Source organism: Dreissena polymorpha, chromosome 4 (genome assembly GCF_020536995.1).
Source record: "Dreissena polymorpha isolate Duluth1 chromosome 4, UMN_Dpol_1.0, whole genome shotgun sequence".
Lineage (NCBI taxonomy): Eukaryota > Metazoa > Mollusca > Bivalvia > Myida > Dreissenidae > Dreissena > Dreissena polymorpha.
In genome coordinates, this window is record NC_068358.1 from 113,664,243 (window position 1) to 113,687,549 (window position 23,307).

The 23,307-nt window shown below is 38.6% G+C and overlaps 1 protein-coding gene and 1 long non-coding RNA gene across 13 annotated transcripts in view; both read right to left on the reverse strand.

Annotated features, from left to right (window-relative positions):
• Nucleotides 1-242: 242 nt before the first annotated feature.
• The window catches only part of LOC127879510 (protein SDA1 homolog), a 317,665-nt gene continuing 294,600 nt past the window's right edge, over nucleotides 243-23,307 (reverse strand). For all 10 annotated transcript variants that reach the window (XM_052426389.1, XM_052426388.1, XM_052426390.1 and 7 more), the window contains exons 11-21: nucleotides 22,720-22,777; nucleotides 21,842-21,900; nucleotides 21,064-21,140; nucleotides 19,386-19,483; nucleotides 18,594-18,670; nucleotides 9,352-9,427; nucleotides 7,651-7,793; nucleotides 7,180-7,379; nucleotides 5,345-5,429; nucleotides 4,199-4,357; nucleotides 243-1,010 (exon numbers count right to left, since the gene is read on the reverse strand). In XM_052426389.1, coding sequence (XP_052282349.1) covers nucleotides 963-1,010; nucleotides 4,199-4,357; nucleotides 5,345-5,429; nucleotides 7,180-7,379; nucleotides 7,651-7,793; nucleotides 9,352-9,427; nucleotides 18,594-18,670; nucleotides 19,386-19,483; nucleotides 21,064-21,140; nucleotides 21,842-21,900; nucleotides 22,720-22,777 — 1,080 coding nt within the window. In that variant the 3' untranslated portion in view covers nucleotides 243-962. The remainder of the gene's footprint in view (nucleotides 1,011-4,198; nucleotides 4,358-5,344; nucleotides 5,430-7,179; nucleotides 7,380-7,650; nucleotides 7,794-9,351; nucleotides 9,428-18,593; nucleotides 18,671-19,385; nucleotides 19,484-21,063; nucleotides 21,141-21,841; nucleotides 21,901-22,719; nucleotides 22,778-23,307) is intronic.
• Nucleotides 10,029-13,005, reverse strand: LOC127879514 (uncharacterized). Of its 3 annotated transcripts, XR_008049130.1 has the most exons (5): nucleotides 12,481-13,005; nucleotides 11,965-12,190; nucleotides 11,467-11,675; nucleotides 10,808-11,322; nucleotides 10,029-10,662 (listed from the first exon to the last, which is right to left on the reverse strand). It is a non-coding gene; the product is annotated as an uncharacterized LOC127879514 (long non-coding RNA). The 3 variants fall into 3 exon arrangements; XR_008049131.1 differs by lacking the exons at nucleotides 11,965-12,190; nucleotides 12,481-13,005 and having other exon boundaries at nucleotides 10,034-10,662; nucleotides 11,612-11,895; XR_008049129.1 differs by lacking the exons at nucleotides 11,965-12,190; nucleotides 12,481-13,005 and having other exon boundaries at nucleotides 10,034-10,662; nucleotides 11,467-11,895.

Below are 23,307 nucleotides of genomic sequence, written 5' to 3' on the forward strand. Positions count from 1 at the left end.
TAGCGCGTTTTACGACATCGGATTTGGGGCGGGAATAAAACTCGGGTACAGTCTAATATCGACCGGGTAAGTTTGCGTATGTTTACCGTACCCGGGGTACATGTAAGTAGAACACGAGCCGACAATGACCAATCGAGCACAATGCTCGATGAATAAATATTTGTTTTTTTAAATGATCGTAAAGATGATTTGTATGTACAAAGTCTGTGTCTTTTGCAATATAGAACTTTGTATTAAACACGAATTGGTTCAGTGTTTATTTCAATACCAATACAGTACGTCAATTTGTTGTATGTTTGGTTTTCAACACATTATTGTTATTTGCATTTATTTGCATTGGTGATTTTCATTAACAGGTATAACATAATGCATATATAAAATGATATATAGCAAATAACAATATGCTGGAATCTGAAAAAACACTTTTAATACATTTTAGAATCTATAATCCAGCACGCTGCCATGTGTTTTGTAATGGTCTCCAACCAAGCATGTAAACAGTATTGCGTCTAACGCTCGGTTCTTTGACGCGCATTGTATGGCGGTACAATCACGATACGGGGTGTGCGAACGTTCCGGTATGTAACACCGTATGCTGACATTGCTTATAAACATGCATACAGGGATTGTCTAAAATAAGTGGTCATTAGTTTGTTTCAAATTGAAATTATTTAAAAGTTCACGAGAATGGCCATAGAAATGGTGCATATGATCAATCACATTACAAGGTTTGTAGCTGGAGTCTGCATATCCCATAAACGAAATGTCGCAAACACGCTAAAAAATGGATCGTATGATAACACTATCGCGTTGTGTTGTTTACTAGACGCATGGGGTGATGGTCATTTCTTTGCTTGCAAACACTTAGATTTGTGTTTCATTGATATTAAGAGTACATAATCTTAAATATTTATTTTCAGTTCAATTCATATCTCTTTCCTCCTTTCTATGTTGTTTAGCTTCTAATGTTTCGCTTTCTGTTTCTTCAGTAACGAATTCCTCAATGCAATCTGGAAAATATAGAAAATACAACTAAACATCCACAAGTGCGATTACATAAATACAACGGTATATCTATTTATTTTAACATGGTATTCGCTATTGTAAAATGAACGCACAGTTGCAAAACATTCATAATGCAAACTAAGTGAAACTTTATCTTCACCATCAAGACTGAAACCTTAAAATAAAACAAGGGATATTTCACGTTCGACACCCTCTACGTCATCGTATATCAGTAAAACACAAACATGGTGGACAAGTTTCCTTTGGCGTTCATAATTGTGTTAAAGTAAATGTACATGTTATACAATGTAAAATCATTAATTTTCCTCGGCATGAACATTCGGGGGGGGGGGGGGGGGGGGCATATTGTTTTTGCCATGTCTGTTTGGGGACATAGCGGTTCACAAAGCGGTTCACAAACGCATCTTGTTTAAACAATGAATGTATGATATTCAAAAAAGAGGAATTCGCCTCGGTCGTTTTCGGGTGTGTTTCTCATAAAGGTCAAATGCCGATTTTTTGCAAATATGTACATTCTAAAACGATTGGAATTATCAAAAGCAATGGCAAAAATATTATGACACTAAAAAACGATGATCTTGTTTTCCTTAAACCGATCGGGTATTTCCGCCGCATATTTTGAAGGTGACGTCATTTTAAATTTCGTTGATCGGTCAACCCACATACTGTAATCAACAATTAATGTCACCTGAACAATACATTTGGGCCGTGCTCTGTGAAAAGTGGGTTTAAAGCATATGCGTAAAGTGTCGTCCCAGATAAGCCTGTGCAGTCCGCGCAGGCTAAACAGGGACGACAATTTCCGCCGAAACTGGATTTTTGATATCAAGAGACTTTCTTTAAACAGAAGTTATTATACAAGCGGAAAGTGTCGTCCCTGATTAGCCTGTGCGGACTGCACAGGCTAATCTGGGACGACACTTTTCGCACATGCATTAAACCTCCTTTATACAGAGCACGGCTTATTTTTATTTTTAATAATTGTCCAGCATTTATAGAACCACAACTACTGTTTACCACGTTAATATTGTTAACTTAACGGAAAAAATTATATTACACGAGTTAAATTTTTGAACTTTTACAAATTGGACTTAAGTGCGCTTAGTTTCACCAAGTATGCGAAACATGTTTTATAATTGGCAACTCAGATATTTACATGGTGGTGAAATCGATTTAAAAGCCGGCGTAAACATACCAAATTGTTGTTTAATGTTTTGTTACGATGACACACAGCCATTAAATGCACATGATCCGGTTTTAAAATCGCTTTTGACACATGGAAGCAAAACAAAAAATATGACACGGCTTAATTGAATGCCATAGCATTTTGAAGTTGATTAAGAATGCCATAGGCTGATGTTGCTATGCGTTTAGCAGTCAAAACAACAGGAGCGTCGCTCTGTGAAACCCGGACTTGAAGCATGTGCGTAAAGTGTCGTCCCATATTAGCCTGGACAGTCCGCACAGGCTAATCAGGGACGACACTTTCCGCCTAAATTGGATTTTTGCAAAGACGAGCCTACCTTTCTTCGAAAAATACAATAAAATCGGAAAGTATCGTCCCTGATAAGCCAGTTCGGACTGCATATGCTTATCCGGGGCGACACTTTACGTACGTGCATTTAGCCCGATTTTCCCACAGCAGGGCTCATAAATATCATCGCCTAAAAGCCGGTTTTCTGTCAGAATATTTATTAGTTGTTACAACGTCCCACTAAAAGGTATGTGACCATGTAAAAAAGCATTTATAAATAAAACATTTCAACTAAAATGAAAGTTAAGTTCAGTGCAAAAATGTAGCTTATGATCATTTATTTAATGAGATAAAATCTGGACTATCTGATCTGAAATCATTATATAGAATGGATTAATTTTGTAATATTTATACATTTAAAACAGAATACTAGGTTTTAGACGTGTTCATAATATATATATATATATATATATATATATATATATATATATATATATATATATATATATATATATATATATATATATATATATATATATATAATATCAGTACACAAAACTAACACGAAATGCTTAGACAAACACCAATATGTTTGAAACTTAAATTGTAATGTTTCAACCCTGCATCAAATGTGTGTATCACCAGACAAAATAAACAGTATGTACTACAGAATTGTGACAAACACATGTATTTATTAATGACAAAATATGTCCATTTCAGCATACTGGTAAATCTAATTAAAAAAATGGACAGTTGAAACACAGCAACAAGATTATTTCAGGAAAAAAGTTTAAGGCTATAAAATATACATACTGCAGTTTGAGCAAAACAATTTAACGCATTTGCAACATTTATGCTTCAATACACCTAGAGTTTAAAATCAGAAAATCGGAATATCAACAGTTCTTGAAACGGTTTTGACACAAGAAAAACCAAATGAAATTAATCATATAATTTAATTATTTTGGTATATACTTAATAACTGTAATGAAGTCGTTCTATGTAGATAGCTGGAATTTGTTTGCTGTGAGTGTGATTGATGATATGTGCATACATATATTTAACATGCCATTGTTCTTTGTGGTTAAAAATATTCTCCATGTGATATGCCTGAAGTGATGTGGTCTACTACTACCAGTACTATATAAATTGTGCTTTTATGTATAAAACAAATTATTTTTTTGTAATTTGAAAAAAAACATGGTCATTATTTACCATTTCAAAAATTGTTGCCTGTGATTATTTAATTTAAAGAAGAGCACAGCATAACGGGTGCCACGCTCGGCTGCGTTGCAGTTTTGAATAAATGAAAAGTTGTTTTTTGTGTGTGTTTTTTTAAGAGGTCACAGTGACCTTGACCTTTGACCTAGTGACCCTAGCGGGTGTGGCATGTAGAACTCATTAAGGTGCAGCTACATATGAAGTTTCAAAGTTGTAGGTTGAAGCACTTTGATATTAGAGCCAATGTTCAAAACCTTAACCAAGTTTTAGCACGATGCGGACGGCAGACGAAGAGCTGGCTATGTCAATACCTTGGGTTTTCTCCAAAAATAGCCAAGCTAAAAAAAAGATCATATAATTATTTGATGACCTGTTTTTGTGAGCCAACAACCTAAAACTGGTCGGCTGACAGAAATGTTGGTCCAGCGTGAGCCCTACCAGGCCCTACTCATCAACAAGAGAGAGGACCCAACTCACCTGCTTATCTCTGAAGGAGCGTTTGTTCTTCTTGTTCATGACCTTGTGCTTGATCATGGTGTAGTTTTTCTTGCGGGCCTTATCCTTATTGGTGGTGCTAGCGTGGGGGTTCATCTTCTGTGGCCCGTGGGTGTACTTGGGTCGGTCTTCCCTGCCCGCCTGTGAGAAACAGCTAACACAGCATGAGACATGATGACAATCTGGGCCAACTTATGACTCAAAATATTGTCATCAGTTTACTTTACCTAATGCAGTGTTCTCCGGAAGCCAGCAATTTCACCGGTTACTAACAATCTTTGCGCCTGCTACTTTTCCCTTTATCATTAAAAAAACATGGGAAAATCGCCTGTTTTAGTTCTTAGTCAATGGCTACTTTAAAAATATAACTGGCTACTCAAATTTTATTGGAGAACACTGCCTAATGCAGCTGAAATTTCTTTCATTTTGGTTATTTAGTTTGACCTTTTGACAACTCAGTATAACCTTGACCTTTGAGACCTGGATCTTATTGAGGATAAGCCGTCTCAGACCTTGAGCATTTGCAATAATTTAATTTTAAAGTTGAATTACAAAAATAATAATAATTATTATAATTATTATTATAACGGATTTATATAGCGCCCTTTTCATGCAAGAGTGCACGTTCAAAGGCGCTTTACATAAGAACATTTGACAAACCTGAGACAAAACAGAGACAGAGACAAGGGTAACGTCAGGATACCATTACCACGAGTCCACAAACCCCCAAAGGAATAATGATGCTTCCTTTAAAAGGGTAATTTCAAGTTCATGCTGATTGAGACAAAAGTAACGTCAGGATACAATTACCACGAGTCCACAAACCCTCACAGGAATAATTATGCTTCCTTTTAATGGGGCCATGCTCTGTGAAAAAGTGGTTTAATGCATGTGCATAAAGTTTTGTCCCAGATTAGCCAGGCTAATCAGGGAGGACACTTTCCGCCTTAAATAGATATTTGCTAAGAAGAGACTTTCTTGAAACAAAAAATATAATTAAAGCTAAAAGTGTCATCCCTGATAAGCCTGTGCATACTGCACAGGCTTATCTGGGACCACACTTTACACACATGCATTATGCCCCTTTTATACAGGACACGGCCCAATGTAGAAGCTACAAAAACTCACCATTACTGTGGCCAGCCTAGAGTCTTTATCATGGGCCTTCTTCTTGTGAACATTCTCTATCATAGACAGCTGCAGTAACTCTCCTCTGAAGACAGTTTGATGAAACATTGAATGAGACCTGTTCTGAGAAAACTGGGCTTAATGCATGTGCGTAAAGTGTCCCAGATAAGTCTGTGCAGTCCCCTTAGGCTTATCAGGAACAACACTTTTTGCTTATATCAAATATTTTGTTTAAATGAAATGTCTTCAAAACCAAAATCCAGTCCAGGCAGAAAGTTTTGTCCCTGATTAACGATTTATGGACTGCATGCATTAAGCCCAGTTACCCCAAACGAGGCTGAAATGCTTGTTTATTTGAATTTTTTCCATTTTGAGCAGTTTTTCAGAAACACATGGAGGTCAGTTAGCCTACTCACGTATTTCCAGGGCAAGCTTGATTTACCAAACGACAAATACCTACAGAGATTGCAACAGAACTTACCAGGACTCACCTTTGCCAATGAATAAACACTTCAACTCCAGGGAAAAAAAACTTTTTGCCAGCATTCCAATTTACTAAAATGTTTACTCCATTAAAAAAAACCTAGAAATGTGTTAAAGACACTGGCGCCCAACAACATCTGTCTGTACACAGACTAATCCACTATGTATTCCACAGTGGAAGAAAGACGAGACCATATCAGCCAAAACTAGTTGCAGTCAAAATTCCTTCCTTTATCTACAAATGAAGAACATTCAGCTATGAAAGTTGACCTTGAAGGATGACCTTGACATTTCACCTTTCAAAATGTGCAGCTCCATGAGATATGCATGCATGCCAAATATCAAGTTGCTGTCTTCAATATTGCAAAATTTGACCTTTGACCTTAACCTTTGACCTTGAAGGATGACCTTGACCTTTCACCACTCAAAAAGTGCAGCTCCATGAGATAAGCATGAATGCCAAATATCAAGTTGCTATCTTCAATATCGCTAAATTTGACCTTTGACCTTGACCAATGGCCTTCACCTTTCACCACTCAAAATGTGCAGCTCCATGAGATGCAAATGCATGCCAAATATGAAGTTGCTATCTTCAATATTGAAAAAGTTATGGCCAATGTTAAAGTTTTCGGACGGACAGACGCCATATATTTGACATTTGACCTTGAAGCATGACCTTCACCTTCACCTTTCACCACTCAAAATGTTCACCTCCATGAGATACACAGGCATGCCAAATATCAAGTTGCTATCTTCAATATTGAAAAAGTTATGGCCAATGTTAAAGTTTTCGGACAGACATTTGACCTTGAAGGATGACCTTGACCTTCACCTTTCACCACTAAAAATGTGCAGCTCCGTGAGATGCACATGCATGCAAAATATCACGTTGCTATCTTCAATATTGAAAAAGTTATGGGCAATGTTAAAGTTTTCGGACGGGCAGACGCCATATATTTGACATTTGACCTTGAAGGATGACCTTGAACTTCACTTTTTACCACTAAAAATGTTCAGCTCCATGAGATACACATGCATGCCAAATATCAAGTTGCTACCTTCAATATTGAAAAAGTTATGACCGTAAAGTTTTCGGACGGACGGACTGACATACTGACTGACGGACAGTTCAACTGCTATATGCCACCCTACCGGGGGCATAAAAACAGACCAAGAGCCTGAATTCTGCAAAATCCCCAGGCAACCATAATTTCGTTCTTGATAACCTACAGATTTAAGTATGAAACTGTCAAAGCTTCAGTGAGATTCATTCAGCAACTAAAGGGTAATTGAAAACACAAAATTTTGGGAATATATAATTCAATAAAGGAAAAACAGACTAAGTTCCCGACCTGTCCTGTTCCTCCTCCTCCAGCTCCCTCTTCCTCTTCTTATTGTTGAGCCCCTCGGCGCTCATTCCCTCGGTCTGGCGCACTGCCTGGATCTGCTGCACCTTACGGAACTCCTCCTGAGTGAGGATGCGAGATGTGGACACCTGCTGGGCCTTCAGTACCTGCTCCTCTCGTGTGGCCGGCACCTGGGAGTCATCCACCTGAAGAAACAATGTGGAGTGTAACCATTTTACAATGAGGAGTGTAACCACGTAACAATGTGGTACTTAACCATGAAACAAGGTGGAATATAACCGCTATAGTGGCAGTATTCTCTCTTGTCAACTATTACAGAATGTCATAACATGAATAGTACAAATTGTTGCTGTATTTTTAACATAAGGTTATCAACATGAAAGGAAGTTAGGTTCCATTGTTAAGAAGTTTTTTGGAAGTTTTAAACAATTTTGAGTACGCTGTCTTCACACAAACTTTGTTTCCCTCCTCATCTGATGAATGATGCACGTCTATCCACTCCCCCTCACTCCCCTCCTCCTCCTCACTACACGACTCCCAGGCCTCCTGTTCCTCCTCCTCCTCCTCAATATCCTCCGTTGCCTTCAGGACCTCAGCACCTACATAGGACTAGTCTGGTTAGTACAGTACATTTGAGTCACCCTTTGGAAAAATGAGGTTTAAAGCATGTGCAGAAAGTTTTGTCCCATATTTGCCTGTGCAGTATTCACAGGCAAAGAGGAGTTGATAAAACAAGCTTTGCCACTTGTGAATTAGTTCAATGCTTATGCATACATGCCAAAAATTTTCAGGTCCAAATCGGGATTTTCCATTAAAAATGTTCGGACATTTGACAAAAAGCAGGACACCTAAAGCGATCAATCATGCCACCTTTACTGAAGTCAGTTATCGGTATACTACTTACAAAACCTCATAATTTCTGGCAAATATTGACAAGAATTTTATGAACACAGACGTTCTCCTTTTCCGAAAGTAAACATACATGTGCACTATGCGGATGAATTCATAACATGAAATGTGGGGCATGCCTCTATTTGACATCAATTTGGGAAAGAGACATGTGTGATCGTTCAACACGATGTGTGCTCATTGAGCACTGTTTTTATTAAACCAATCATTGATTAACTCTAAATTTAGATTGATGCAAAATGTACAAATTATTTTCTGAAAATCAGTCAAAAATGAAAGTTAATTTATGTGAATCATTCATGTGTATCGGTCAGCAATCAATTTGTTTGATACCGGGTATTCCCAATCGGTGTTTTGTTAGTCTCATGTGGTATAATACACAGAATACCACATAATAGTATCTTTGGACTTGATTTGGGCCATTAAATACTAGCAGTCTGCTTTAAATTCACTACAATGCATCGTGCACTAGCAATTAGCGACCCCAATCATAAAAACACCATGGTAAGAATCCCCGATAAAATCTATATTGTTGATAGATCGATGATAAGGCGTCAAAAACAACAATGGATCACTGGACTAGTAGATATGGTTTGTTTATAGGGGGTAATAAAGGGATAAGCTATGGTAATATAAGCCAGACGGAGCTTGAATAGCGAATTTTATTGTGAATTTATAGAACTAAATGTTGTTTTTAATGAATGTCGGGACAAATTGTGTCACATTGAGACACCGGGACAAACACACCAAAAGCAGGACTGTCCCGCCAAGATCTGGATGTCTGGCATGTATGTAAATATGCCTCTTATTATTTGGGGGCATAAAAAGCTTTGTCAATACCAACCCAGTACTCCTACATTTGTGAATTTCCTCAAATTCCTTATCTTACAGATAAGAGTTTGTGAAATATTACCAATAGATCTTGCCAGAAGTTGCCAAAGTCAAACTCAGGGTAAACTGGGCTTAATGCACGTTTTAAAAAGTCTCTCCTAAAAGAAAATTGAGTTTAAGCAGAAAGCGTTGTACCTGATTAGACTGTGCAGACTGCACAGGCTAATCTGGAATGACACTTTACACTTAAACTGAATTTTTTCTAAGAAGAGACTTCCTTTAAACAAAAATATCATAAAAGCGGAAAATGTCGTCCCTGATTAGCCTGTGCAAACTGCACAGCTTATCTGGGTAGACACTTAACGCACATGCATTAAGCCCAGTTGTCCCACAAGGAGGCACAAATTTTACCCATACCTGGTATATATGAGTGTGTGTCCCTCTCCCCATACTGTAACACTTTGAGATCTTTGGCTGCTTCTGTTGGTTTTCCCTGAAATGTAAGTGAGAACAGTTCCAACCATTACAAGAAAATCATACATAGGCACTCTCAATCTAAACAAGAGGCCCATGAGGGCCTGAATCGCTCTACTGGCTGGAATCAATAAGGCTCAAGCCCTTGATAGTATGAACAATCTGAGTAAGTTTTAAATAAACAGACCCAAAATGGGAAATTTATCGCATAAACGAGAAAACGTAAAATTTAAACTTCAAATGGCTCCTTTTCAACAATAAGTTGGACAAATTTTCTTCACTCTCAATGGGGTTCTGGCCCTTGATGAAATAAAACATCCGTTGAAATTTCAAAGGATAGAACTTTATATGTAAACAAACAAGAAATGTGTTTGTCGGAAACACTATGTCCCCTTCTGCGACCCTTTGATTTTTTTTTTACCATTGACCTTGAGCTTTCACCACTCAAAATGTGCAGCTCCATGAGATACACATGCATGCCAAATATGAAGTTGCTATCTTCAATATTGCAAAAGTTATGGCAAAATGTTAAGGGTTTTCATTTTTTGCTCAAATTCAAGGGGAGATAATTCTGGACTGATAACTCCGATATTTTCAAAAGGGTTTGACTCATCATTCAGATAAAGACACTGTGCAAGTTGGGAAATGACTGGATGAAAACCGTGGACTTTATTGCGTAAACAAGCCTTATTTCACAATTTTCTCAAATTCAAGGGGAGATAATTCTGGACTTTTACTCTGATGTAACCCATTTTAAATAGGGTTCGAATCCTCATTAATATAAAGACACTGAACAAGTTTGAAAAGAATCGGATGAAGACTGTGGACTTTATCGCGTAAACAAGAAAAAGTCTAACAGACGCACGTAAACCACGCCATGACATTAGCTCTTCAGGCCTTTGGCCAGTAGAGCTAAACATGAGGGCCAAGATGGCCCTAGTTCGCTCACCTGAGAGGAGTCGGTTCATTCAATCTTTACCAAATGTCAAACTTGACCTAGATATTGTCCAGACAAACATCCTGGTCAAGTTTCATCATTATTTCATCTGCGAGTCATGATCAATGTACCTATGAAGTTTCATGATCCTAGGCGTAAGCATTCTTGAGTTATCATCCGGAAACCATTTTTCTAAGTTGAGTCACCGTGACCTTGACATCCATTGTGTGAATACGTTTTTTGGCACTGTGACCTTGACCTTTGAACTAGTGACCTCATAATCAATAGGGGTCATCTGCGAGTCATGATCAATATACCTATGAAGTTTCATGAACCTTGGCATAAGCGTTCTTGAATTATCATCCAGAAACCATTTTACTATTACAGGCCACTGTGACCTTGACCTTTGACCTAGTGACCTGAAAATCAATAGGGGTCATCTGCGAGTCATGATCATTGTACCTATGAAGTTTCATGATCCTAGGCATAAGCGTTCTTGAGTTATCATCCAGAAACCATTTTACTATTTCAGGTCACCGTGACCTTGACCTTTGACCTAGTGACCTGAAAATCAATAGGGGTCATCTTCGAGTCATGATCAATGTACCTATGAAGTTTCATGATCCTAGGCATAAGCATTCATGAGTTATCATCTGGAAACCATTTTACTATTCGGGTCACTGTGACCTTGACCTTTGACCTAGTGACCTGAAAATCAATAGGGGTCATCTACGAGTCATGATCAATGTACCTATGAAGTTTCATGATCCTAGGCCTAAGCGTTCTTGAGTTATCATCCAGAAACCATTTTACTATTTCAGGTCACCGTGACCTTGACCTTTGACCTAGTGACCTGAAAATCAATAGGGGTCATCTACGAGTCATGATCAATGTACCTATGAAGTTTCATGATCCTAGGCATAAGCGTTCTTGAGTTATCATCCAGAAACCATTTTACTATTTCAGGTCACCGTGACCTTGACCTTTGACCTAGTGACCTTAAAATCAATAGGGGTCATCTTCGAGTCATGATCAATGTACCTATGAAGTTTCATGATCCTAGGCATAAGCATTCATGAGTTATCATCTGGAAACCATTTTACTATTCGGGTCACTGTGACCTTGACCTTTGACCTAGTGACCTGAAAATCAATAGGGGTCATCTACGAGTCATGATCAATGTACCTATGAAGTTTCATGATCCTAGGCCTAAGCGTTCTTGAGTTATCATCCAGAAACCATTTTACTATTTCAGGTCACTGTGACCTTGACCTTTGACCTAGTGACCTGAAAATCAATAGGGGTCATCTACGAGTCATGATCAATGTACCTATGAAGTTTCATGATCCTAGGCATAAGCGTTCTTGAGTTATCATCCAGAAACCATTTTACTATTTCAGGTCACCGTGACCTTGACCTTTGACCTAGTGACCTTAAAATCAATAGGGGTCATCTTCGAGTCATGATCAATGTACCTATGAAGTTTCATGATCCTAGGCATAAGCGTTCATGAGTTATCATCTGAAAACCATTTTATTATTCGGGTCACTGTGACCTTGACCTTTGATCTAGTGACCTGAAAATCAATAGGGGTCATCTGCGAGTCATGATCAATGTACCTATGAAGTTTCATGATCCTAGGCCTAAGCGTTCTTGAGTTATCATCCGGAAACCATTTTACTATTTCAGGTCATCGTGACCTTGACCTTTGACCTAGTGACCTGAAAATCAATAGGGGTCATCTACGAGTTATGATCAATGTACCTATGAAGTTACATGATCCTAGGCCTAAGCGTTCTTGAGTTATCATCCGGAAACCATTTAACTATTTCGGGTCATCGTGACCTTGACCTTTGACCTAGTGACCTATAAATCAATAGGAGTTATCTGCAAGTCATGATCAATGTATCTATGAAGTTTCATGATCCTAGGCATAAGCGTTCTTGAGTTATCATCCGGAAGCCGTTTTACTGCTTTGGGTCACCGTGACCTTGACCTTTGACCTAGTAACCTGAAAATCAATATGGGTCATCTGCGAGTTATGATCAATGTATCTATGAAGTTTCATGATCCTAGGCATAAGTTATCTTGAGTTATCATCCGGAAACCATTTTACTATTTCGGGTCATCATGACCTTGACCTTTGACCTAGTGACCTGAAAATTAATAGGAGTCATCTGCAAGTCATGATCAATGTACCTATTAAGTTTCATGATCCTTGGCATAAGCGCTCTTGAGTTATCATCCGGAAACCATCTGGTGGACGGACGGACCGACATGAGCAAAACAATATACCCCCTCTTCTTCGAAAGGGGGGGGGGGGCATAATGAGAAAACTGCCCCCCTCCCAGCAGCCATGTTATTCAACTGACCGGAACCATTTTTGAACTCAACTCTCATATCAAAGAAACATATGTTCTGAGCAAATTTCATGAAAATTGGGCCAAAAATGTGACTTCTACTGTGTTCACATGTTTTCACTATATACATATAGAGAAAAATGCCCCGCCCACTGGCGGCCATGTTTTTTCACCGATTCCGACCATTTTCAAACTTGTCCGAGATATCAATAAAACCAATGTTTTGACCAACTTTCATGATGATTGGGCAAAAATTGTGACTTCTAGAGTGTTTACAAGGTTTCTCTATAGCCAAATAGGGAAAACTGCCACTATATACATATAGAGATAAATGCCCGCCCACTGGCGGCCATGTTTTTTCACCAATCTCGACCATTTTCGAACTTGTCTGAGACATCAAGAGAACCAATGTTTCGACCAACTTTCATGATAATTGGGCTAAAATTGTGACTTCTAGAGTGTTTACAAGGTTTCTCTATAGCCAAATAAGGAAAACTGCACCGCCCACTGGCGGCCATTTTTTTTCGAAGGATCGGTACCACTTTTGAACTTAACCAAGATATCATTAAAACAAACATTTTGACAAAGTAACATGAAGATTGGGCATGAAATGTGACTTCTACAGTGTTTACAAGGTTTTTCTTTTTTTTGACCTAGTGACCTAGTTTTTGACCTGGCACAACCCAGTTTCGAACTCGGCCGAGATTTCATTGGGACAAAGCTTCTGACCAAGTTTCATTAAGATGGGACAAGAAAAGTGGCCTCTAGAGTGTTTACGAGCAAATGTTAACAGACGGACGGACATACGACGGACAAAGACCGGTCACAAAAGCTCACCTGAGCAATCAGGTGAGCTAAAAACTAAAAATTATCGGTAGTAAAACAGCGTGTCTTTTGGATAAACTACAACCTTAACATTGAAACTTCATAATTATGTATTTATACCATTTTTATCTAACTATTTCTTAATTTAATAACATCAACACAACAGATAGCATGATGTGAATACATGTTCACTTGAACAAGGGACAAAATTGTTACAAAACCAGGTTTTCAATGTGAAAAAAAAAGTCTGATAAAGGGAGACAACTCAAACTGAACTGATTGTTTATAATTAACCACCTTTGTTTAAAAATAAATCTATTTTTAGTCGTGGGGACCTTGACCTTGGAGATATTGACGTAATTCTTTTGTGTGACACACTGTCCCAGGATGGTGAACAAATGTGCCAAATGATTTTAAAATCTCACAATGAATGACATAGTTATGGCCCGGACAAGCTCATTTATGGCAATTTGTGACCTTTGAACTCAAAGTGTGAACTTGACCTTGGAGATATTGACATAATTCTTTCGTGTGACACACTGTCTAATGATGATGAACAAATGTGCCAAATGATTTTAAAATCTCACAATGAACGACAAAATTATGGCCCGGACAAGCTTGTTCTGCCCGCCCACCCACCAGCCTGCCAATCTAATAACCAGTTTTTTCCTTTGCAAAACCTGGTTTAAAATGTTCAGGATTACGGACATTAACAAAGAAAGGTGATGCTTCACAAATTTATTCAAAGGTACAAATCCTTAATGACACAAGATTCTGTCACATATTGTAAGATTCTGTCACCCGGCAACCCAAGAAACTGTCCATGAATATGCAGAAACTGTCCACCCAGAAGAAAAGTGAAAATTGCTATGTGCAAACAGTATAAATCCAGAACAGCCTGCGAGTAACTCGCAGTCTGTTCAGGTTTTATGTTGTTTGCTGCTCATCAGTATTTAAGGATTGGAAATCAAGCCCTAAAAACTTGAATCTAGTAAGAAAGGTCTTAAATTTAATATAACTTTCTTAGGGACTACAGATGCGTAAAAATAGGTAACTGAGTCGTAAAGAGTTAAAACATACACTTGTTATAACAATGGCTAACTAGACATGTGATCCTACGTATACTCATACCTTGTCTTTCTTGCACAGGCAAGCCAGACATGTGATCCTACATATACTCAAACCTTGTCTTTCTTGCGCAGGCTAGCCAGACATGTGATCCTACATATACTCATACCTTGTCTTTCTTGCGCAGGCTAACCAGACATGTGATCCCACATATACTCATATCTTGTCTTTCTTGCGCAGGCTAACCAGACATGTGATCTTACATATACTCATACCTTGTCTTTCTTGTGCTGGCTAACCAGACATGTGATCATACGTATACTCATACCTTGTCTTTCTTGCACAGGCTAGCCAGACATGTGATCCTACATATACTCATACCTTGTCTTTCTTGCACAGGCTAACCAGACATGTGATCCCACGTATACTCATACCTTGTCAATTTTGCGCAGGCTAGCCAGACATGTGATCCTATGTTAACTCAAAACTTGTCTTTCTTGCGCAGGCTAGCCAGACATGTGATCCTACATATACTCATAACTTGTCTTTCTTGCACAGGCTAACCAGACATGTGATCTTACATATACTCATACCTTGTCTTTCTTGCGCAGGCTTACCAGACATGTAATCCCACATATACTCATACCTTGTCTTTCTTGCACAGGCTAGCCAGACATGTGATCCTACATATACTCATACCTTGTCTTTCTTGCACAGGCTAACCAGACATGTGATCCCACGTATACTCATACCTTGTCTTTCTTGCACAGGCTAGCCAGACATGTGATCCTACATATACTCAAACCTTGTCTTTCTTGTGCAGGCTAGCCAGAAATGTGATCCCACGTATACTCATACCTTGTCAATCTTGCGCAGGCTAGCCAGACATGTGATCCTATGTATACTCAAAACTTGTCTTTCTTGCAAAGGCTAGCCCGACATGTGATCATACATATACTCATAACTTGTCTTTCTTGCGCAGGCTAACCAGACATGTGATCCTACATATACTCATATCTTGTCTTTCTTACACAGGCTAGCCAGACATGTGATCCCATGTATACTCATACCTTGTCAATCTTGCGCAGGCTAGCCAGACATGTGATCCTATGTATACTCAAAACTTGTCTTTCTTGCACAGGCTAGCCAGACATGTGATCCTACATATACTCATAACTTGTCTTTCTTGCGCAGGCTAACCAGACATGTGATCCTACATATACTCATAACTTGTCTTTCTTGCGCAGGCTAGCCAGACATGTGATCTTACATATGCTCAAACCTTGTCTTTCTTGTGCTGGCTAGCCAGACATGTGATCCTACATATACTCAAAACTTGTCTTTCTTGCACAGGCTAACCAGACATGTGATCCTACATATACTCAAACCTTGTCTTCCTTGCGAAGGTTGCGAAGGCTTACCAAACATGTTCCCACGTATACTCATACCTTGTCTTTCTTGCGCAGGCTAACCAGACATGTAATCCTACGTATACTCAAACCTTGTCTTTCTTGCGCAGGCTTACCAGACATGTGATCCTACATATACTCATACCTTGTCTTTCTTGCACAGGCTTACCAAACATGTTCCCACGTATACTCAAACCTTGTCTTTCTTGCGCAGGCTTACCAGACATGTGATCCTACATATACTCATACCTTGTCTTTCTTGCGCAGGCTAACCAGACATGTGATCCTACATATACTCATACCTTGTCTTTCTTGCGCAGGCTTACCAGACATGTGATCCTACATATACTCATAACTTGTCTTTCTTGCGCAGGCTTACCAGACATGTAATCCTACATATACTCATACCTTGTCTTTCTTGCACAGGCTAGCCAGACATGTGATCCCACGTATACTCATACCTTGTCAATCTTGATCAGGCTAGTCAGACATGTGATCCTATGTATACTCAAAACTTGTCTTTCTTGCGCAGGCTAGCCAGACATGTGATCCTACATATACTCATACCTTGTCTTTCTTGCGCAGGCTAACCAGACATGTGATCCTACATATACTCAAACCTTGTCTTTCTTGCGCAGGCTAGCCAGACATGTGATCTTACATACACTCAAACCTTGTCTTTCTTGTGCTGGCTAGCCAGACATGTGATCCTACATATACTCAAAACTTGTCTTTCTTGCACAGGCTAACCAGACATGCGATCCTACATATACTCATACCTTGTCTTTCTTGTGCTGGCTAACCAGACATGTGATCATACGTATACTCATACCTTGTCTTTCTTGCACAGGCTAGCCAGACATGTGATCCTTCATATACTCATACCTTGTCTTTCTTGCGCAGGCTTACCAGACATGTGATCCCACATATACTCATACCTTGTCTTTCTTGCACAGGCTAGCCAGACATGTGATCCTACATATACTCATACCTTGTCTTTCTTACACAGGCTAGCCAGACATGTGATCCCATGTATACTCATACCTTGTCAATCTTGCGCAGGCTAGCCAGACATGTGATCCTATGTATACTCAAAACTTGTCTTTCTTGCGCAGGCTAGGCAGACATGTGATCCTACATATACTCATAACTTGTCTTTCTTGCGCAGGCTAACCAGACATGTGATCCTACATATACTCATAACTTGTCTTTCTTGCGCAGGCTAGCCAGACATGTGATCTTACATATGCTCAAACCTTGTCTTTCTTGTGCTGGCTAGCCAGACATGTGATTCTACATATACTCAAAACTTGTCTTTCTTGCACAGGCTAACCAGACATGTGATCCTACATATACTCAAACCTTGTCTTCCTTGCGATGGCTGCGAAGGCTTACCAAACATGTTCCCACGTATACTCATACCTTGTCTTTCTTGCGCAGGCTAACCAGACATGTGATCCTACGTATACTCAAACCTTGTCTTTCTTGCGCAGGCTTACCAGACATGTGATCCTACATAAACTTATACCTTGTCTTTCTTGCGCAGGCTTACCAGACATGTGATCCTACATATACTCATACCTTGTCTTTCTTGCACAGGCTAGCCAGACATGTGATCCCACGTATACTCATACCTTGTCAATCTTGCGCAGGCTAGTCAGACATGTGATCCTATGTATACTCAAAACTTGTCTTTCTTGCGCAGGCTAGCCAGACATGTGATCCTACATATACTCATAGCGTGTCTTTCTTGCGCAGGCTAGCCAGACATGTGATCCTACATATACTCATAACTTGTCTTTCTTGCGCAGGCTAGCCAGACATGTGATCTTACATACACTCAAACCTTGTCTTTCTTGTGCTGGCTAGCCAGACATGTGATCCTACATATACTCAAAACTTGTCTTTCTTGCACAGGCTAACCAGACATGTGATCCTACATATACTCAAACCTTGTCTTCCTTGCGAAGGCTTACCAAATATGTTCCCACGTTACTCATACCTTGTCTTTCTTGTGCAGGCTAACCAGACATGTGATCCTACATATACTCATACCTTGTCTTTCTTACACAGGCTAGCCAGACATGTGATCTTACATATACTCATACCTTGTCTTTCTTGTGCAGGCTAACCAGACATGTGATCCTACATATACTCATATCTTGTCTTTCTTGTGCAGGCTAACCAGACATGTGATCTTACATATACTCATACCTTGTCTTTCTTGTGCAGGCTAACCAGACATGTGATCCTACATATACTCATACCTTGTCTTTCTTGTGCAGGCTAACCAGACATGTGATCCTACATATACTCATACCTTGTCTTTCTTGTGCAGGCTAACCAGACATGTGATCCTACATATACTCATATCTTGTCTTTCTTGTGCAGGCTAACCAGACATGTGATCTTACATATACTCATACCTTGTCTTTCTTGTGCAGGCTAACCAGACATGTGATCCTACATATACTCATACCTTGTCTTTCTTGCGCAGGCTAACCAGATTATGTGATCCTACATAAACTCATACCTTATCTTTCTTGCGCAGCCTTACCAGACAAGTGATCCTACGAGTACTCATACCTTGTCCTTCTTGCGCAGCAGGTCTGGATTTGTCTTCCTGTAGAGCTGGATCAGCGACCGTGCAGCCATCATCACCGCTGTATATACATACAGTCAACACCATCAACCACTATCACAGCTAACATTTAACATGATATCAGCCGCTCTCTGGGTACAATGGGCTTACTGCATGTGCATAAAGAGTTGTCCCAGATTAGACTGAGAAACCTTCAAGTGCTAATCAGGGACTACTCTTTCTGCTTTTATTGTATTTTTCACAAAGGGAAGTCTCAATTTAGCAAAAATCCAGTTTGGGCAGAAAGTGTTGTCTCTGATTAGCTGGTGCCAAATTCACAGGCTAATCTGGGACGACACGTTACGCGCATGCATTACACAAGGTTTGCCCTGAGTGAGGCTCAAATATATATGTCATAAATACTATAGGCTCTGGCGAACTAATTATTAAAATATCACAATCAGGTATTCAGGAAGTACTATCCATAGTCATTAAAATGTCTTTTTTCTTCAGATTGTTCATCTTTTGGTGAAAAACTAAACTTTTAACTTTTTTGTTTGTGTTAGAGATAATTCTGGATATGGCTCTAGCATTTCCATGACAAACAATAAGCATTCATTGTAAAAGTTAGAAAAAGTAAGCTTGGTGGATGGATTTATTTGAAGCTGTATTGATATATTTTTTCACGTATAAAAAGGCAACAATTATTTTCAATGAATAAATAAGTTAGTTTTATTGGTAAACATGAAACACATTTACAAATATATCAAATATAAGACAATAAGATGCTCTCCTACATTTATCCTTGTGTGTCTTGTACTCTGAGAAGTCATGTAAGGCATCCTCTGATATGGCGAGAGGGCATCGGAAACAGATCTCACGTACTGCATTCAGCCTGTACACAAGAAACAGATCTCACGTACTGCATTCAGCCTGTACACAAGAAACAGATCTCACATACTGCATTCAGCCTGTACACAACAAAATTGTATGGGCCTCTTTGTGTGAAAACTGGGCCTAATGAATGTGCGTAAAGTGTTGTCCCAAATAAGCTTGTGCAGTCCGTACAGGCTATTCAGGGAAAACACTTTTATGTAATTGATTGTTTGAAGCAAGTCTATACTTATGGAAAATCCAGTTTAAGCGGAAGTGTAGTCCCTGATAAACCTGTTTGGACTGCACAGGCTAATTTGGGACGCCACTTTACACACTTGCATTTAGCACATTTATCCCAGAACAAGGCTCAAATATGCTACACCACTTATCATTATGACAGCTATAAATACCATAACAGAAAAAATACCTTCAGATAAAACAAGAGATGTGTTTTTCAGAAACACTATACCCCCTATTGTGCCGCTTTGAAATAAAATGTCAATATATCATTTGGCAGGTTAAGAAATTATCTCCCTTAAAAAGCTTATTACTTCCCTTTGATTGTATTTTTTAACTTTTGACCTTGAAGGATGACCTTGACCTTTCACCACTCTAAATGTGCAGCTCCATGAGATACACATGCATGCAAATTATTAAGTTGCTTTCTTCAATATTGTTAAAGTTATGGCCAATGTTAAAGTTTTCGGACAGACTGACAGACGGACGGACAGACAGTTCAAATGCAATATGCCACCCTACCGGGGGCATAAAAAGTATAAAAGACTAATTTTAATGTGAGGAAAAAAACCTACAAAAAAGTTCATCGAACAAATACCTTCAAAAAATGTAACAGAAGAATATATCTTGCTCTTCTTTAATCCTTAATGAGTCTCACACTGGGAAAACTGGACTAAATGCATGTGTGTACAAAATTGTCAAAATCGGAGAGGACACTTTCCACCTTAACTGGATTTTTCATTAAGAAGATACTTTGTCTAAACTAAAATACCATACAAGTGTCGTTCCTGAATAGCCTGTGCAGACTGCAAAGGCTAGTCTTTGACAACACTTCATGTACATACATTAACACTTCATGTACATACATTAAGCCCAGTTTTCCCAAAACAAGGCCCCATATGACACATCGTTCTGATACATTCAAAGAAAACTAAGTGGATTGCGCAGGTGGAAGTGGTTTACCATAACTTCTGCAAAATTTGTCCAAACTATTGATTTATTTTTTAACATAAGAAATAATCTAGACATTCTCTTCAAAGAACAATAATACCATTTATTTGAACATGTCATTTTGTACATAAAAACCTTTTAACCAGTGTTCACAGTAAAGATTCAACATAAACCCTTTCCCACTCAGAAGCAAAGGGAAAATGGCTATGTGCAAACAGCATAAAACCAGAACAGCTTGCAAAGTACCTCACAGTCTGTTCAGGTTTTATAAAACTATAAAACTTGAATACAGTAAAAAAAGGTTTTTAATTAAATTTAACTTTCTAGGAGACTTCAAATGCGTCAAAAGACGTTTCTAATTGGTAAAGGTTTAAGTTCAAACATCAATAAAGGATAACGTTTCTCTCTCACCCTACAGCCATGACCTCTCCAGAATTTCTGTCGGTAATGAAATTGTTGGCTATTGTTCTGATCACACCTTCTATTATCTGAAAACAATTACAATATATTGCTATATGATTATCATTTGGGGCAACATATTTGAAAATCTCCATGATGAATGACGACTTTATTACCCATAAATGTATGTAACACAAACACACAAACTGACAGGGTAAATATAATAATCCACAGACTTTGCCTTATAATTATCAAGGCATCATAATAAAACATATTTATAGTTTAATATGTATTATTCTAAATTAAAAAAACATTTATATTTTTTACAAATGTTTATTTACAATCCACCGAGTGTGTGCAAGCGTTCCTCAGCCCCAGGGGGAGACCACGTGTCCCGTATGCCCTGGGGAGCCAGTGTGACTTCAGCAGCCCAGGGTGTGAACACCTGGACCGGGCTCGGAGAGCAAGGATGGACTTCATCATCAGAACGCTTGCACCAACATCTAACCAGTCATCAACAGTTTACAATACGATCAATGTTCTTACCCTTATTTGGGCCATGTTCTGGGAAAAAGGTGCCTAATGCTTGTGAGTAAAGTTTCGTCCCAGGGACATGACTTTTCACTTTATTGGTATTTTACCTTTCTTCCTGACAACAATCCAGTTAAGGCAGAAAGTTTTGTGACAGATTAGTCATTGCAGACTGCAGAAGCTAACCTGGACCAACACTTTACACACAGGCATTAAGTCCTGTTTTCCCAGAGCGAGTCTCAAATCCAATCCACTCTACCTCAGGAGGGACCAGATCATGGCTGGACTGTGCAGCAAACAGCAACAACCGTGTAACCTCTGAAAAAAAAGAGTCACATTGTCAGAGATATAGTAATTTAATTTATGACCTGGTAGCCAATACCTCAATACTTTCAGCTACAAACAACTCTGCTGCTGGATACATTCAAGCTTGGTGGCATTGGATATTATTCTCATTAGCCCATAACCTGTCTTAGGATTGGTCAATAAATTATTTCTAAGGTCATTCACCCAATCACTCTTATTGATTGATTGATTGATTGATTGATTTCAATACATAATGGCAGAATACATGGCAATACAAGTTTAACACACACATGTACTTAAAAAAAGAAACAAACATGCACGAATTTAACAAATACATGAGTGAAGCCATGGTAACCATCATTACATATCAAGGATGACACACAAAAGCGTTTAAAAAACACTTATTTCCATTGTGGTCCTTAAAGTAATCAGTTTTGAGTTATCAGTTACCGACATAATCAATGTGCACTTAAAGCCAAAAACGACTTACATTTGCTATATAAAGCTTTCAGATGGAAATGTGAGAATATAACATAACTGATAAGTTAAATACTGTTAGAAATCCCAAGGAGTGTCCATGAGCCTCCCTTTTAGATAAGTCATTGCAGTCCAAACATGCTGATCAGTGACAACAATTTCCGATTTTATCATATTTTCTGTTTAAAGGAAATCTATTCTTTGCAAAAATCCAGTTGAGGTGGAAACTATTGTCCCTGATTAGACTATTTAAATTTCACAGGCTAATCTTGGAAGACACTTTACACTTATGTATTACGCCCCGTTTTCTCAATGAGGATCTAAAACAACTTGAACAACCCAGTGCTGACCTACCACGCTGATGAGGCTGTAGGAATCTCTGTATGTACGGGTAGAAACTGAACAGGAACAGCTGTAAGATAACAACTCAAGTGTCACAGAAATTCTGAATGTGTCTAATGTGTCACAAGAACATTGAATGCAACTGACATTTCACAAGAAGATTGAATGTAACTGATGTCTCAACAGAACATTGAATGTAACTGATGTGTCACAAGAACAATGAATGCAACTGATGTGTCACAAGAACATTGAATGCAACTGATGTGTCACAAGAACATTGAATGCAACTGATGTGTCACAAGAACATTGAATGCCACTGATTGCTTCACAAGAACATTGAATGCAACTGATGTGTCACAAGAACATTGAATGCAACTGATGTGTCACAAGAACATTAAATGTTATTGTTTTTGCCACAAGAACATTGAATGTAACTGATATGTCATAAGAACATTGCATGCCACTGATGTGTCACAAAAACCTTGAATGAAATTGATATGCCACAAGACCCTTGAATGTAATTGATATGCCACAAGAACCTTGAATGTAATTGATATGCCACAAGAACCTTGAATGTAATTGATATGCCACAAGAACATT